Here is a 17421-nt window from a genome sequence, read left to right on the forward strand (position 1 = left end):
CTTGTGATATATTAAATTAAAGCTTCAAGGGAAATGAATAAATCTATATAAAGATGTCATTAATATTTTTAACAGAAATGAAATAATTTAATAATGAATCCATTGATCTTTAATTTAATGTACCTTCAACTTCCAATCATTGCCATTTCAAAATGGATAAACATATTCATGAATAATTTATACAGTTATTTTTATTAGACTTTAAGCTTTAATTTGATGTATCATAAGTGCTATTTTACAATACTTTTATGTCATCAAATTTTATTTAGAACAGTCCAACATTTTCGTTAGATTTTTTATTTTTTCATTAATTCGTTTAATATTTTTCAACATCGAATGTTCTACGAGAGAAGTCTGAAATGCCGGCAACAGAACCTTTCAGATCCGCGTATCCTCGAACGAGATTTTAATTCAACTTCGCTCGTTAATCGGGCGGCGTTGGAAACGGAATTAATTAAAGCTGCTTAACGGGCAAGGCCGGGCAATTATTGGATTTACAACGCTATCGGTGGCAAGAGTTAAGCTGATACGCCGATGAATCGAGCCTCGGTTTTCCAAGCAACCGTTGAATGCCTTGGTAAAACGCGTTCGTATTGGTGTTGACCCTTTGTTCAAAGGGTGGAAATTTTTTTTCAAAGAAACATAATTCAAATTTTCATGCGTTCACTGATAAACTTGATTATTTTCATTTTTATAAAAATTTCATTATTCCGTTTAATCGTTGCCTCATTATCTCGAGCATTGATTATCATTTATTCAGCAGAATTTAATTTCAATTTTTATTTATCAATAATTACACCCCACGTAGGCGTGATTCGGATAATACCGCCGAAATTGGCCGACGATTCGTCTCCAGGGACGGTTGTAAAATGTTTTCATCGGGCAATTTTGCATTGCAAACGCTCGTCGAACGCAAACATCGTTCTGTCTCCCGCCACAAACTCCGCTGCTCATTATCGTGTCGTCACAAACTGGTCGTGTTCGTTCACGAGGAAGGGACCACTCGCAGCTAGTTCGTTGACCAACGATTCAAAATCAGCCTCCAAATTATACCGGCGAAATCGTTCGCTGAAATTTTTCCAAATCTTCATTGACGACATGTTGATAATTGCGATTTTATCCTCCTCCCTCTGGACCGGTGATTGTACTCTTCTGTATCCTGCGAAATCAGTATTCCAGGTAACTATATCGTCTGAAATCATATTTGAAATTTTTTTTCTTATCCACGACACGGTATTCGCAGCTTTCTGAAAATTGAAAAAGATTGCTTTTAAATAAACCAGACGAAAGTTGAACTATAAAAGCGCACCATTACCTCGAAATATTTTATTCTAATTATATTTAATTATACAGAATAATTTTGTTTAATTTTTGAATATGTTACGGTAAATTGTAAGGCGGTATGCATTAAGAATTTCTTGCGCGTTTTATCACGAGGTTACCCAGAAATCTTTTTCAATTCCATGACTGTAGAATTCCCAGTAAGAGCGAACCATTCTCAGGAAATTCCTTTCAGACGTTTCAAGTCAAGATTCTCTTCTACTTTTACACTCGTTTCCGTCTCCTTTGCATAGTTCTGCTTTCCAGACATTTTCCCTTAAAGATGCACTGTTTCCGTGGAGAATAGCATCTTGTGTAACGGGAAATTGGGGAAAAATTTATCTACTTGTGGGATAGTTTATTACGAGTCACGCTCACATCATTTACTTCATCGGAAGTTGATCGATCGTCTTTTTTCTTTGATATTCTTTCGCTAGAATCTACAATTTTCCTCTTCAAACCTTAGGAGTAGAATTTTTCTTTGGTCGAATTTTCATTTTTAAAGTAGAAATTATATTTTTGGAACAACCTGGTAGATAAGGGCTTGCACATGAAATTATTTGTAGGACACTCGCTGTTTTATTTGTCATAAAAAATGAAATTCTAAATATTAGCGAATATCAGAGCATAAAAAAACTTCTTACGAGGCGCATTTCTGTTAGAAAGTCTCGGGAACGCAACGACCCCTTCCTAAATACGCGTCAAACTTTTCCAACGACTTCGAACCAGAATCCAGAACCGTTCACCTTCGTCCCTGGATAAATTCTCTCTTTTTTTTTCTCTCTCTCTCTCGTCTCCCCTCACGACTCGGAAAGTTTGTTTCGTTGGAGAAACGATCGTTCCCCGTCTCTCATACGGCGTCCGTTTGTTCCATTTTCCAGTTCACGACCGGCATATCGGTTCCGGTTTCCATGAACAAAAGAGGCAGCGTGGTTTTCTCGGCCGCATTCCAATTCAATTATAAACTTCCGTCGAACTTGTCGGAGCTCGAGCCTACGATAATGCCAGCCAGGCAGACGAGGGATCTCAGTCTACAGGACACTTATGAGTCCATCGAAAATTTATTCGAGCGGTGAGTATTCTTTTTTTCTCACAATTTGTAAAAAAATATATTATTGCTATCTCAGTGGAATCGTTCAACGTAATTTTCCTTAGGGATGCTATAATTGAAATATGGAAATTTTACAATTCCAATATTTTTAAAAGATAAGTTCTGAAATTTTTATCAAATTAGTAATGGAAAATATAAAATTACACTAACAATTGTTCCTACTTGGACCAGAGTTGACCGAAATCTGAACGAAGAATATCCACGGGTTTCAGCCCATTGAATCAGCTAACGATCCATTTAATGGGACGCCGTGTCTCCCCACGTCAGCCACGAATCAACCCCGACACTTTCTTAACTTCCTGGCAACCTTTCGGAAGCGGACTTGTTCCCTTGTTACGTACGCTTTACTCCATCTCTCGGTCTGTACCTCGAGCTGCTAAAGTAATTGCCTTATGTCGCAATTAATTTACGTTCAGGTTCCCGTCTTTACCTTACCTCATCCCCGAGCCCTTTGATCTTGAGGCCGTTACACTCGCTTAGTCTCTCAGCAAGAATGTCCTTTGTTAACCGAGAGAGCAATTGTCTTGGAAACTAAGATCGCCAAGGAGTGACGATAAGTAGCGGGAAATTATGACGGTATTATTTGAACTTCATAGTGTTTCAGATTTTATAGTAAAAATTTCGAGCTACCATTTCATTGAAGGCTTTCATTTCCATGTTTCACAGGAATTACAAATTTTATGATATATTAATAAATTAATAATTCGATATATCTACTATAATAATTACGGTAATGGATCCATGGGTGCAGGTGTAAAATTTGGAACGATCGAACTATGTTAATAATTTGAATATTCAAAGTGTTTAAATTTTGGATTACATGAAATATTTGATATGTTTGAATTTCAAATTATACCAAATATTTAATAATGAAAAATTCAAAGGATGCTGCACTTAGTAATTATTGTCGCACGCTGCAGCGCATACTGTAGTTTTTACTCTGCCAATCAAAGCGTAAACTGGCTAAGTGGACAAAATTGACATTCGTTATCGATGGAAAGCTCGAAACCTTTTTTTTTTCGTTCTACCTTTTGCCCTGTCGTGCGTAAAAAGCTTAAAATTGCCTTGAAAACCGACGAAACGTTTGTCTGTCGGTTCATAAAACGCGTTTCGAGGCCTGGTTTTCCGTTTGTTTCGAGTAATCAGCGGCCCATTGTGCGCTCTATCGGCGGTAAACACGGACGTGGCGGATGATCCTCTACTAGAAAATGGAATTTCATTAAACGTCCCCGGGAACGATCACAGCCAATTCCGGTGTCCAGTTAATTACGAATTTATTCGTTCTCTCCTAGTCATGTTTACCGATTTATCCGGTAATTCATGATGGTAACGCGGCTGTGTCAATATTTCCTAATACCGTTACTAATTTTTAAAAAATTCAAGAATATCGGTGTCATAGGATTTCCATATTTCATAAAGTTATTAGAACTTTAGGATTTTAGGAATTTAGAAATTTAGAAATTTAGAAATTTAGGATTTCAGGAATTTAAGAATTTAGGAAACTTTGAATTTTCAAACCCACCCTGGTCCTCGCTTATATTATTAATAATAAAACTTTCTGAATTAAAGCAATCCGGTAATTAGCGGATCGAATTATAATCCAATTATTATACGATTCGGGTGATTAGCAAAATATTATCATTCAGGAACGATAATGTTATATAGTATCAAGCAATCTGGTATTCTCAAAGGAAATATTCATCTAGAAATGCTTGATCCAGGACGCCTTATACGAAGCTGTTCTAATTCGAACGAGCCGGTATATCGGGGCGCAAGCGTTCAATCTAATTTTCATGTTTCCTCGAGCAGTAGATAATTTCATTGAAGGTAACCGAGGAACGAGAGCGTCGGAAACGAAGAATAATGAATTTCTCGGTCCTAGAAGCGAACGAAGGAATAGGGGACGCGTTTAAAAATTCTCTTTCACCAGTTTAGAGGACCAATATCATCTCGCGGTTGCACGACTCAAGGATCTCTCCTGCTTCCTGATGAAATTACCTCCGTGGGAACTGTTCGAAATGCTAAGAAGCGAGCAACGAAGAGGACGTAGAAGGATGCATAAGCTTTAGGGTGGTTTGAAAATTAAAATTGAACGTTCGGTGTTTATAGGTATGGCTGGCAGGACGGGAGGAGGTGTCTTTTAAGGACCATTTGCGAGCTCGCCGAGACACCATTTGGCAGGACACGCCGGGACGTCCTCGAGGAGGTGATTCACTTAATTTTAACGTAAGTTCGTTGCGACGAATCGCGCGCTTTCAGCCATCTAACACACTATGCCGTGCCGCGCCCGAAACGAAATTCATTTCTTGAGGAGCTTCCGGTTAATGAATTCCGTTGGAAGTCCCTAATGGCTGGTCCTGCTAGCTCGCGATAAAATAGGGCGACAGTGCGGTGTAACGAGGCACGTATACGCCAAGATAACGCGATAAATCAAACTGATATTTTGTGAATCTCAAAAAGCTACGTAGATTTAATGCTTTAATACGAAACAGTATTATAATTTCTTCACTTTGATCGATGATCGCGCGTGTACTGAGAAGATGGCACAAAGGCGAGTGCAATAATAGTAATCTAAAAGGGATGGAGCAAGGATAGCCAGCGACTAGAATAACGAACAGGGATTTAATTAACGATCGATCGGTAGAAAGGGTTAGGAGAAGTATCCGTAGAACGATCGGGTGGCTAGAAAACTAGTCACGAATTTGCTATTCCAAAAGCGGCTTCGTGTACTCGGAGGAAATTGCTGGCGATCCGGTAGCGGTCCTCTAATTGCGACCAACTTAGGCGCTTGCATTAAGCTTTTAATGAAAGGTGTTTCGCTTTGCTTTTCCCTTTGTATCGTCTTCCTTGTGTACACGTGTCACTAGGAAATTTCTGCAGAGTTTCAATAATTCAATGGTCAATTTCATTTTCCTATCCTTTACAACTTTGCAGAGACGTATTAAATAAAGCCTTGATAAAGAAACCGGTGATAGAGTGATCGAGAAAAATTAGAGAACGCATTTCCAGTCGATTGCCCCCGGTTAAACGCGTTGACAGTAGAAAGAAATCGCAATTTCTTCTACCTTAACACGTTCCCTGCGCGCTCATCGTGGAAACGTGAAATTTCTCAGGCCGACGGAGGACTTGCCAGGAACGGCTAATTCCACTCACCAAAGCGTCGACCAATTGTATCAGGAAGCGGAGCGATTGGGAAGATCTGGCGGTGACTGCATCCTGGCCTATCCCGATTGCATCGAGTCACCCTTGGAAACGTTTACGGAAATCGCCTTCCCTTAGGAGATGCTACGTTTAAACGTTCACTCAACTTTCATCCCTTCGATTTTTGTAACGCCTCGTAACAGACTATTAAATTACTTGAAAAATTATTTCTAACATTGTTGAAGAATATTTTTAGGGAAGTTCTAATGAAACTTAATAATAGACTGTTTTATCAAACTTCCATGTCAGGCATATCGGAGTTGATGCACGAGGGTTAAGGAAATGCACGATGCAGCAGCTTGGTCATAAAAGAATTTATTATGGAGGAGGTTTGACAGCGACGAGGACAGCAAGGAAGTAAGGTGCTAAGTAAATTTCGCTGTAGCAGCTCCCACGTTGTCCTAGAAACCCCCATGTTCACCTTCTACCCCTTTCCCTTTGAATTATTCCTCACGAAAAAGTCTCTTACAATTCATACATCAACTATCACTTAAGAAAAGTATTGTTTTATTGTATAATTGAACATCGGTAGGAATAAGGAACGAGTAGTCTGCATTGCGTTAAGTGATAACAGTGATCGAGACGGCAATCAAGATCGACAGGGTCGATTCACTTGGCACAAATGGAGGATAACGTTCCGTTTGGCAAGCAATTCCATTGATCGATAAGGCCACTCTGTTTTCGCGATAAGTTTTCAAGCTGGCAACCATAAGTCGCTTCGATTACAGCCACCGATCGAAGGCGATCGTTCGCGCAGCCAGGGCGAAAAATAAGGAAAAGTCTTAAGTAAATTTTCCTGTCGGAGCTTTCTCTGAAATATCCTACATCGACGTGGAATTTTATTTTAATTTTTCTCTTGCTACAAGTGATAAATAATCGATTTGTTATATTTTTACGCTCAGGGAAGATTTTGTACTTCGAAAGTATCGAGTCGACGCTTTGAAAAATGTGCCACCCTGTTTTAGCCTTCTTTTGTGATTCTAAAAGTTTTATTAAACGTCAACCTTCTACGTCCTGTAATCGCGTGATTTATGCCCGACTCGTACCCCTTTATTCTGTACTTTTAGGGAGAGGGTTGTCAATGGTCTTTTTTTTAGGAATTGAGGAAGATAAAAAAGAGAAGGTTATTTTTACGAATCTCTGAAATTTTCTCAATTTTTTAGTTTGCAATTTCCCAATTTTCCAACTTGTAATTCTCTAATTTTCTCACCTTTTAAATTACCAATTTTCCACTTTTCCAAATACATAATCAGACGCATATTTTTTGCCATTTAATTTTAAATAACTGAACTGCCATCAGCATCCATTTACTACGAACATAGAAAGATTGAAGCTAGTCGTTCCAAGGATCAGCTCAACGACTTCCTGTATACCTAACGATTACGAGGATGTCTCTAATGAATCTTCAAAATAGAAGCAGAGTCACGAAGCACCGAAAGATAAAACTGTTTTCTTTTCTCATTATCGAACCGGGTACCAATGACCGAAACGAGAAGAACTCGACGAATCGACAAAGAGAGAGAAGAGAATTATGGCAGGTTGACGAGTAGCAGGTTGGATCGTTCACTGTAGAAAATTAGCTCGTTCAACTCAGGGTACAGTCGAGCACAGAAGCTTCCTAGTGTAACTATGTTCTGAGTTGACAGATGACGCGTTAATTTCGCGGAGGAACTGGAAGTTTCGGGCATTCAGACCGCTCGACAGAGTCCCGGCGAGTTTCGTACTAGTTGCGTGCCTTTGTGCCCGCTACCAAGGGGACAAAATTCACTTTGAGATCAGGATAGAACCTTCTTTCATCCACGAGGTGAGTAAAATATACTCGGAAAGTTTGCCAACCTGCTTTTCGGAACGTTGTTCAGAGGATTTGCCAGAGGATTTCACTGCTTTTCCGGTTGACGACGAAACAAGGGAAAAACGAGATAAGCTTTTATAAACGATAGCATATCAAATCAATATTACACCCCTGTAGAATAACCATTCTTTCAAAATATTCAAAAAGGATATAAATAAATCTAATTAGTTTCAGTGAATATCTTTTAAGGTAATTCTTTTTGACTTTTATCGAGCATAAACGAAGGCGCGAACTAAACAATAAATAACAGATGACGATGTTTATTTAGATGAAAGTGGATTGGAAGCTGCCTCTGTTATTCCTTTTCGCGATCAGCCTGAGTGGAGAAAGCGAGCAACTTCGAGAGAAGAGGCAAGCATTGTATCCCCCGCCTCTTGTTTACCCTTTGACCGGCATGTTCAAGGTATTTATTTTATACTTCGACCGGGAAGCTTTAAACTTTAATATCGGTACCATAAAATTAACTACTTTCATCCTTTGACGGGAATTTTTTCCACTTCAACTTGAAAATTATCCTACTTTCTTAAGTTGAAGAAAAAGAAAAGTCGCCTTTTTTATTTAACACCTTGACGTTGCAATTAACTTTTACAATTTTACGTTCCATTTTATAACCTGAGAGAAAATTATCGATAAAATATCGCAAGTAAAAAATTGGAAATTTATAAAATGTAAGAATGAAACGAAGTTTGAGACAGGGTGTCAGAGTAAAGGAACATGTTTTCTGTAAACTATCCGATTAATCATTAATCGAAAACTATTAATAATTAAATTTCAACGAGTCCGGTTTCTGTACACTTGGATAATGGCCGTGCAATAATTCACGCTTTTCGCTGGTATCTGGAAACCATATAGAAGATAAACAGGCCCATTTAACAGGAAACGCGAATGAAAAATACGCTCGAGTGCACGGTGAACGTGTCCGGGCTTCGTATTCCCCTTTTATTTCGCGTCCTTCTTGCCACATAAATATCCTCGGACGATCGTACATCTTGCGTATTCAAATTTTCCCGTTTTTGAACGGATTCACGCGCGTGTTTCGCGACCCGTAAGCGAATTCGTGTATCATCGTCGACCGACACGAAACTCGTTACGCTTCTAATTGATATTACGAATAAACTTGTCCAGAAGAAAGGTGGCAAAAAATCTCCGACACATTTCTAAGGAGAAAATGGTGTCCTATATTATTAAAAAAGAAAATCCTTGGATGGCAGGTCATTTCTGAGCAAATTCGATGGGAATTTCGAGTAACGAGATTTCAGTCTGCAAATATTTTGAACCGACTCCTTAATTTCGGGTACCCGGGTATCCAGAATTCAACGATCCTTTGAAAATAAAAGAAAGACAGTATTTTGAGCATACCAGACACATTGCAAATTACAAAAAGCCCGAATCCTCTTTGGAAGCTGATATTTTTCTTTCAGCGCCATTAATTAATACCTGGTCTAAATTGATTCGAGACTTGCCGTAAAAAAGTTGACGATGCAAAGCGTATCTTCGTAGCGAAGTAGGAGAAACAGCGAAATCGGAAGTCTCTATCGTGGACAGCCACACTGTTTTCCTTTCCGCAATTAACGTCTCGGATGTCGGTCCGTCAGGTACGAATTAATTAGTCGTCTGGTTAAGTCTTCCCCGACTCGATCTCTTCTCGAAGTCCTCGACATCGGTACCGGAAGTGGAACACAAACTGAACCGGATTCCTCGAGTTCAGGACTCGAGCGTGTTTCACCCCCTGGAATTTTCCTATAATTAACTGCAGTTTTATTTTCTATTTTCCGTGAAATTTTCTAATTAAACGGGAAAACATTTAAACTTGCAATAATTTGAAAATGATTGATTCGAAATTTTTCTATTAAATTTAAATCTTTTTCTCGTTCTTGAACATCGAACGAAGAAGCGTTCCTTCATGGATCAACTGTCTGATTGGCGGATTTACAGGCGGATGCGCGAAGCCCGGCAAATATTTGGGAATTTGCCTTATGGAGGCGGGAAACTGACGCGAAATAAAATTCACCGTTTCTGGGTCAGTATGTATCTAAACAGGCGAAGCTGCACTGCGTCAAAAGCGCAGTTTCAAAGCGAGAAGAAAAACAGCGAGGAAGTAAAGCTGGAAAAGAAGAGCGAGCGACTTTGAATTACTTCCGTGTCTTCGCATCCCCATCTTATCAGGAAGATCGTATAAATACTTCCATCGCGTGCTGACTTCTTAAAAGAGCTTCGGAAACTAACATTTCAATCAATTATTCCATTCATAAACTTTACTGGTAATACATCGTTTGTATAATTGAAGTTACAGGATATCTTTTCAACGATGTCAACTTAGTTAAAGAAACGGGGAAAGTAACGAAGTGCAGGACGGAGGTGGAGGGTGAGAAAGAAAGTTCAGCGACGGCTTAATATCTTGGAAACGAATAGGGGTTAAGCAGTATTCCAAAAGTTGAAATATGAGGACCAAGGTTCGCGGAAGCGAAATTTCTCCAGAAATGACAAAAAAAAAATATCCGAGTACTGCTGTATTTTTACTCCCTTCTTGCTACCTCTTTTCGCACGATTTTATTTTCATCCCCTGTGCTCGGCTACCCTTTACATATTTATTTCCCGAACGTCGTTCCGAAAATTCTTTGAATTTTAATCAACACGATTATTCTCTAGAAATAAACGAATGAATGCCGAGCATCTCTGAATATTTCCTTTCGTTATAGTCTTTTTATCATCTGATACGGCAACAGGGCCAATTTTGCTGTCCGTTTGATTTCGTTTCCTTGGGCTTTTCATTTCATTACATCCGGCACATTTATCTCGCTTGAGCAACGATTTCAAAGGCAAGGCGAATCCGAGGAAAAGGGAAAACTACTTTATCCAGACTTCCTTTTCGACTTCTGCCCCTTCCCCGTCTGTTAAATTCTTTACACTTGCAAAAGTTCCTTCCAACAATTCCGAGAAGATTCTATCTCGGAATTGAAAGAGAACCCCTTTACGATGTTCCCTTTTTTTTCTGGCAATTACTCTCAGAATGGAAACTGTCTTCAGTTGTAATCTCTTAACCATTGAACGGCAGATGCCGGGTTAATCGTGACCCCAGACGAAGAAAATATGTGTAGTATCGAGCAAAGTAGGCAAAAATCCCTCGATTAAAATTAATCTTTGATTACAAACTTTTGCTGTCTCAGTCGGACAGTTAATTATCCTTCAAAGATTATCAACGATCCATCGAAGTAACGATCTCTCGGCTCGTTTTCACATAGTTTCGAACGTGAAAACGAATGGAATTCCCGTTCGTTAAACTTCAACGTCAATCTTCTCTCTCGCAGCGTCGCTGGTACGCGGCAACTTTAATGAAATCTTTCGGAGCCTTTTTATCCAGCGTGCGCTTTGAAGACAGGATTTTTCTGCTCTCTAATTGCTCTCTCTCTCTCTGTCCAACGACCGAGTTCTACACTGAGTTGCATTGTTTTTGCAAGCCTTACACTTGGTCTCGAGGCGTCGCGTCGGCAAGCAAACCAAGCGAAATATCATGAAACATGAAAATCGCTTTGCCACAGATCTTTTCTAGATGCTCGTTGACATTACGACACAAGTTGACGAATTTTTCTTACTCTTAACCCGTGAGACAAGCCGCTTCTCTCTCGTTGTACCTCGCACTTCCGTTCCAACCATCTTTCTTCTCAGAACTTCTTTTTAATGACGGTCTTCGAGTCATTTGCTTCGTACCTCGCAACGTTTTTCACCATCGACAAAGAGCGCGACGATTGTTGTCGCGTTCGCTCTGTAACTCGCTCCTCGTCGCTCGGATACACTTTTGACGGGCTGCCCGTTTTTCTCGAACGGGAAAACACAGAAATGTCTTCTTCTTCGTAGCCACCCTCGTCGAAAGCTCTTTAACGATCCGTCTTCGGTGATCCAAAGAAAGCCAGAGTTACGGGGAAGAAGCTTTTATTATCTTGAATGTTTCACACGCTTACTTACTCTCAGCGATGGAATTTCTTCTCCCTTATTCGGGAACAGATTGTTCTTTGAATATGTATTTTTAAAGAATTCCAATTAGAGGAACGTTCAATCCCTTTGTGCACGTTTTCTCAGGGGTCGATCGTTTATTATTGACTCGTACTACTTAAAGTGATCTATAGTGGGTGATCAAATTATTAGAGCCACTCGTATAAATTGACGATTTTATCTAAAAAATTTTTAAATACAAATCTAATTAAATAGTTTTCATTGTAATTAGTGTATTATATTAGTTTTTGAAATTTGACCAGTGTTAAAATATCAATGTTATTTATGTTTAGTTACATTTTCGTGAAATTTGGAAACGTTGATATTTTAGTACGATTTGATGGCAAGCTTTCAGGAGGGAATATCTTTGAAATCGAATTCGACGCATCTAACGCTTACATCTGTATATTTATTGCCTTTCTGTCAAGCTAGTCGTGGGCATAGCAGTGCCGGTGCAGCTTTCCGGCAAGATTTTGGTTTACGGCCAAAACTTTCAGTTCCAATACATGATGCCAGACAATGCAACCTTCTTCACCAACTTCTTCGAGGGCTCGTCACGACGACATCGCAGAAGCGTAAGTTGGAACGAGAGGGCTCCTGTTTACGACGTTCTCCAACAAGAACTCGACAGGTAAGCATCCCCGAGTTTACGCGTTAACTCTTTCTAGCTTCGTAATCGCGTGCAATTAGTCCCTCCCGGGGACTGCTGAAACTTTGCCTCGTCAATTTATGAATTAACAGCTTTGACGAATTAATACTTGCAATTCTGATGAATAAACTCGGGATGTTTGGTATTTAACGCTCTGTCGCTAAGTGCAATTAACCTATCGAAATTCTTGTAAATAATATATTGATATTACAATTTGTATATTAATTCCATTGGTCGCTATACGCGGTAGATCGTGCAATTTTGTGCAAAATGTCCCGCAACTTGTGCCATTCGAATATGGAATACATGGGACGCAAATTTAATAAATTATTTATGCAATGTGCAAAGCAATTAGAAAGTGTACATTACGTTAATATGTAATTTCAGAGCTTAATTGCTGTGACGCATTATGATATAATGTCTACAATATTAGGTACACGATACAAATATTTCACTTTAAAATTTAAAATAAAAATTTCTAATTATTAAACACTCTTTTTAGGAGGAACATCGATGGAAGAAGTTGCTTGAAAAAGAACATCTGTGAGGCTGCTGCGACACCTTTGAAAGACGAAGGTCTGGTCGGTGAAATATTGCATCTGCTCCTAACGTAAGACGCTTCGATTCACTCGCTATCAATCGTTCGATCTCTACCAAATTTAATTAGAAAAAAAAAAAACACCGTTTATCCGTTTGATCTTTCATTACAGACCCGATCAAGGAGACGCGTCGACGATGGACAGAGAGTATTTAGAGGCTGCCACTGCCGGAAGAAGACTAGATAATTGTTCGGCCCTTTATCCGTCCTGTCCCTTCGGTGCCGGAATTTTAGACAAAATATCCATCGTTTATTAACCCAGCATCCATCCGGTTTATCAGATTTTTCACGTACGTTCGCCACTTCTCGCGGCTTTAGTTTTCTTCCTCGACCCAGTTGCATCCATCAAGCTCGCGTTACGTCAACTTTTCCTTCACAGCGGAATAAATCTCTTTCTGTCTTGCGTTACACACGCTGTTACGCTCGTTACGACGCGATAAACGAGCAAGCAAGCCAGCCAGCGCAAGCCAACAGCTTTCGTAACTTTTCCACGCGAAATTCTCGTTAATTAAAGGCTGGCTAGCGTCGAAATAATTTTCAGCGTGGCTTATGAAACGGAGATTCTTTGATCCACCACGATACGTTCTTTTTTCCCCTCCGCCTCACCCTTCCACCACGTTCATTTTCTCCGTGCTACTTACTCCTCGAATTTCCTCGCATTCGAGGCACGATTAATCAGAGAGAAGAGAAAATAAAAAAATTGAAGAAAAAGAGAAAGAAAAAAAGAAACGAGGATGCTTGCCGTCAGTATTTTATACAGCTTTCTAGATTAAGTATACTGCAAACAGGTGTTTGTGAGGGATATCACGGTTGTGTATAGGTGCGAAATAATTTATTATTAAGTGCCAGTTTCACGGGATCGTTTTAAAGCGCGAACCGGACGTTTAATTGAAGTCGCTTTAATCGAAAGGCAGGTTCACATTTAAAGCAGCAATTGCCGGCTGACAAAGTCTCTATTTCTGCGACTCATGGGAATTATTTCGTCGATTTTCCACCCGGACGTTCCGTCTCGCTTCGAGAAGTACAGTTAAATGCATTTGCTAAGTTTAATGAACTGCCTTGTTTGATAAGTACACTTATACAATCGCACGCTCACGGTGTATCGGGGAATAGCTGTTTCTACTGTTACTTGATCGAGAAGTTTTGTCGTCGAACAAGTCTATAAAGAAATCGGTTTGGAAAACTTGAACAATGCGTTGAAATATATGTAAAACAATACTGTGCTAAATATGAAAAATGAAACTTATATTTCCTGTCCTTTTGCGATTGAAAATTTTCTCCTGTGTTGATGATAAAAATGTTAAAAATAATTTGGAAAAAATAATACAATTTTCAATTATCTGTTACAAGATTTAACAAGGCAAATAATTCAAATTTTCCCTTTCGCTACAATGTAATTTTTCCTGGAAAAGCTTGCAGGGAAAGATAGAAACCACTTTCCCCGAGGAGGAGCCTGGTTTGGTTGCCACTGTACTATATATATTTTTAGGTAATAATTTTATTCTTCTGACATTTGATATTAAGTTGAATTTTCAACCGTACACGTACCTTCCTTCGCTGGTATAAAATTATCCATGATAAAATTACAAACTCTGGCATCGGACAAAATAAATATGTACCTAGAAAGAGGAGGAGCCAGAAGTAATTTAAATTTCTCAAAAAATTAAGGATTCTCGGATTGGTGGGGACCAAAGCACCGTTATCAATATTCCAAGGCACCGCTGTCCGTCCAACAGATTCAATTCCAACGGAGCAAGGATTCCAGGACAGACGGGCGTATTTCCATAGCAAGTTTGTACGAGTCTCGTGCGGCAAGTTCGCGAGGACATCTTGGCCCAGCTCCCGACATCCATGCTGATTATGCGACTGTTGTTCTGGAGCATCCTCTGTGTTACCTTCATTACCGCGGCCAAACTCGTCGCCGCAGACAGACCCACCAGGTCCTTGACGTTCCGGAAGGGCAGCTCCTACTTCGTAAGTATCTGCCAACTGCCTTCCTACTTTCGCTAATAAAATCTTTCGATCAGAAAGTTCTTAAATCGCAATTATGAAAATAAATCGTTAATCATATATTTTTTAAATCTTTTTAATATTATAATATTTTGAGTATTAAATAATTTTAAAAAAGGGTTCGTCCTGTCCCTACACGGTTCGATAGCTGAAGTAAATTTTCCACGACCTAACCGTGACTAGGATAATGCGTTCGACTCGTAGTCATAATACATTTCAGGATCCACGAATTACGGCGCGATGGTTTCATAGTGAGTGCATTAATGCGGTGCATCATCGAGTGCTCATCTGCTACCCTTTCAAGCTGAAAATATGCCGTTGCGATCAGTTTACGTTATATCACGGGAAGAACACGCGTTCCGACAGCCTATCGACCAACGAAATTATCGAAACGGTATATTTAACCCTTTCCATAGGAGAACGACGATATTTTAGTAATTAGTAAATTTAACGAAACATCCGGTATTAATTGTAATAAGTTTACGTTCGGTCGTAAAATTTCCAGCGAACGTTTCCAACGGAATTTGTTCGACCCAGTGACGGAGAATTTAGGATTTTAGGGGTGCAGCAGGTGCGAGGCTCGGGTAGGCTGCATTTCCAGCCGCCATTCCACCAGAAGAATTATGCAGCTCGCGATGATCCGGTGCACTTACGAGCGAGTGCAACGCGACGGTATCGACGACACTGCACGTGCGCTACTCCTCCTAATGTACGAGACACCGGCTGAATTTCAGATCAGCATCCATAAATCGATACACTCCGCTCGACCGTGGGCCAATATGCAGGGAGCAATAATAAAGTGCAAAACTACCCCCTCCCACGCATCGCGTGCCACTTTATTCGATAACTAAGGCGATAGCTCCTTCGCAGATGAAGAGCTCGTGAAACTGTTATGATAAACTTTATTCAATTTCTCAGCCGGTGCTACTTGAAAGATGTTCTTGTTCCAATTAATTACAGCTAGGATGATATTTGACACGGACATGGTGGACGGTTAAAAAGAGGTTGCCAGTGACTTTAGAGAATGGTCGGAAAAATTGAGCAGAAGTGTATCGCATGGGATACGTCCTCGCAATTTATCATCGTTCCCTTTCGACAGTCCTGAATACATTCATACCCTCTCCAGCTGGATTATGCAACACGATGGAATGCACACGCGCAATATTTTCATGAATTGGAAATCCTTGCTTCGGAGAGTCGACATTCTTTCAGGAGTTTCCGGAGATTAATCTTATCTTTATTAATTAACTCTCAAGGATATTAATCTCAAGTTAAAAATATAATTTTGAAACAAAACGAAACGGTGTAAAATTTAGAAAATTGGGTGTCTCTCCATGGTCCGCCGTCCAAGGATTAAATCTTCGCTACAGAACTCCTGTAATATTTCTTAAAATTTTCCATTTTAACCTTGCCATTGTTAACCACGATTTTTCTTTTTCAGTACAGGGTGAATTACAAGCTGACTACCTTCTCGTACACTACGATCTTCGCCCATGCAGCTGGTTTCAAGTTGGTGTGGGAACTTCCTAGCGGGCCGGTTCGGATCAAGAGGTCCATCTCCGACGTTCACGAGGCCGCGGAACTGGTGTACGAAAGGTAATAAATAGTTTAATAGTCCGTGAATAATGCAACGGGCGGTAGCGAGACGTAGAGAAGTCTTGTGAAATTGGCGAGAAGGGTTGCTGGAAAAGGGTGCCGGATGGATTTCTGGCCATCGGGGCCGAGGCTTTCCGGCCTCGACCACTGGATCGGCCAATGCTGTACCCGCCGACTGCATCCGCAGTTAGTCACCGCCCTACCTTCACTTCCGTTTTCTTATTTCCTTCGGGCTCCTCCAGCCTTCGTTTCATCCCTTCCAGCTAAGCATCCGATGGATTTCCTCGATTTTTCTCAGAATTTTATCCTCTGAACCGTTCGTGCACCTCCTTTCAGTCTGGCTTCTTTATTTTTCTTAAACAAAGGTGGAACTTGTCGAAATTTAGAATTGGCACACCAATGGAATTCTAAAATGTTATTCGAAGTTAAACATTTTTAAAAGTTTCAGTGAAAAGAATTTTTCTTCATTTTGAAAATTTTCGAACGCTAAATAAGCATTTTGTTGGTCGAAATGGTTTGAAATCTTAATTTATATTCCACGAACATTTCAGCCACGGTTTCGATGGTAGATCCTGTCTGATGAAGAACGTTTGCCAAGCGATGGAGTACGTGAGGCACAGAGATGGGGTAATAGCGAAAATATTAAAATTACTGATGGGGTAAGCAAAATTAGTATCCATTTCTTCGTACGAAAATTCCTAGTTAATTAGTCGTGGTTAATTTCAGATCGTACGGGAATAATGGAAGTTTGCAGGATGATGTTTACTGCGACATTCACGTCAAGAATTGCCCCCTCGAGTTAATAGGAATTGATAGTTTTATAGAGCAATAAAATGAAGATTGCGTTACAATCTGCTTGATCCTGATTTATATCTTCCATTTAAATACGTAATGAAGCTCGTTTTATTCAAAGTTGATAGAACAGTTTTAATTTTTGCTGGATAATTATTTATAAATTAAATTTTATTATAAAAGAACTAATTAAATCGTCGATCGCGATTCTTATTTCTCCAACGAATGGATATCTCCTCGTTGGGTCTTATTTTTAGAAGTCGAACCGGAAGTGTCGGTCGTTCATCATCCTGGTGAATTTT

The 17421-nt window shown here is 39.7% G+C and overlaps 3 protein-coding genes across 3 annotated transcripts; all 3 read left to right on the forward strand.

The window, feature by feature from the left end:
• The first annotated feature begins 2228 nt into the window (after window positions 1–2228).
• Window positions 2229–5761, forward strand: LOC114873903. The gene is made up of 3 exons (XM_029182688.2): window positions 2229–2392; window positions 4541–4657; window positions 5545–5761. The coding sequence occupies exons 1-3, from the start codon at window positions 2232–2234 to the stop codon at window positions 5708–5710; spliced, it is 444 nt and encodes a 147-aa protein (XP_029038521.2). The 5' UTR covers window positions 2229–2231; the 3' UTR covers window positions 5711–5761.
• Window positions 5762–7752: 1991 nt separating this feature from the next.
• LOC114873910 lies at window positions 7753–12960 on the forward strand. The gene is made up of 4 exons (XM_046286526.1): window positions 7753–7887; window positions 11903–12105; window positions 12626–12699; window positions 12834–12960. Exons 1-4 carry the CDS (start codon window positions 7753–7755, stop codon window positions 12875–12877), a joined length of 456 nt encoding a protein of 151 aa, XP_046142482.1. The 3' UTR covers window positions 12878–12960.
• Window positions 12961–12974: 14 nt separating this feature from the next.
• Window positions 12975–17219, forward strand: LOC114873263. The gene is made up of 5 exons (XM_029181429.2): window positions 12975–14210; window positions 14390–14695; window positions 16173–16327; window positions 16879–16986; window positions 17054–17219. Exons 2-5 carry the CDS (start codon window positions 14573–14575, stop codon window positions 17157–17159), a joined length of 492 nt encoding a protein of 163 aa, XP_029037262.1. The 5' UTR covers window positions 12975–14210; window positions 14390–14572; the 3' UTR covers window positions 17160–17219.
• The last annotated feature ends 202 nt before the right edge of the window (window positions 17220–17421 follow it).

The sequence above is a fragment of the Osmia bicornis genome, chromosome 7 (assembly GCF_907164935.1).
Source record: "Osmia bicornis bicornis chromosome 7, iOsmBic2.1, whole genome shotgun sequence".
Lineage (NCBI taxonomy): Eukaryota > Metazoa > Arthropoda > Insecta > Hymenoptera > Megachilidae > Osmia > Osmia bicornis.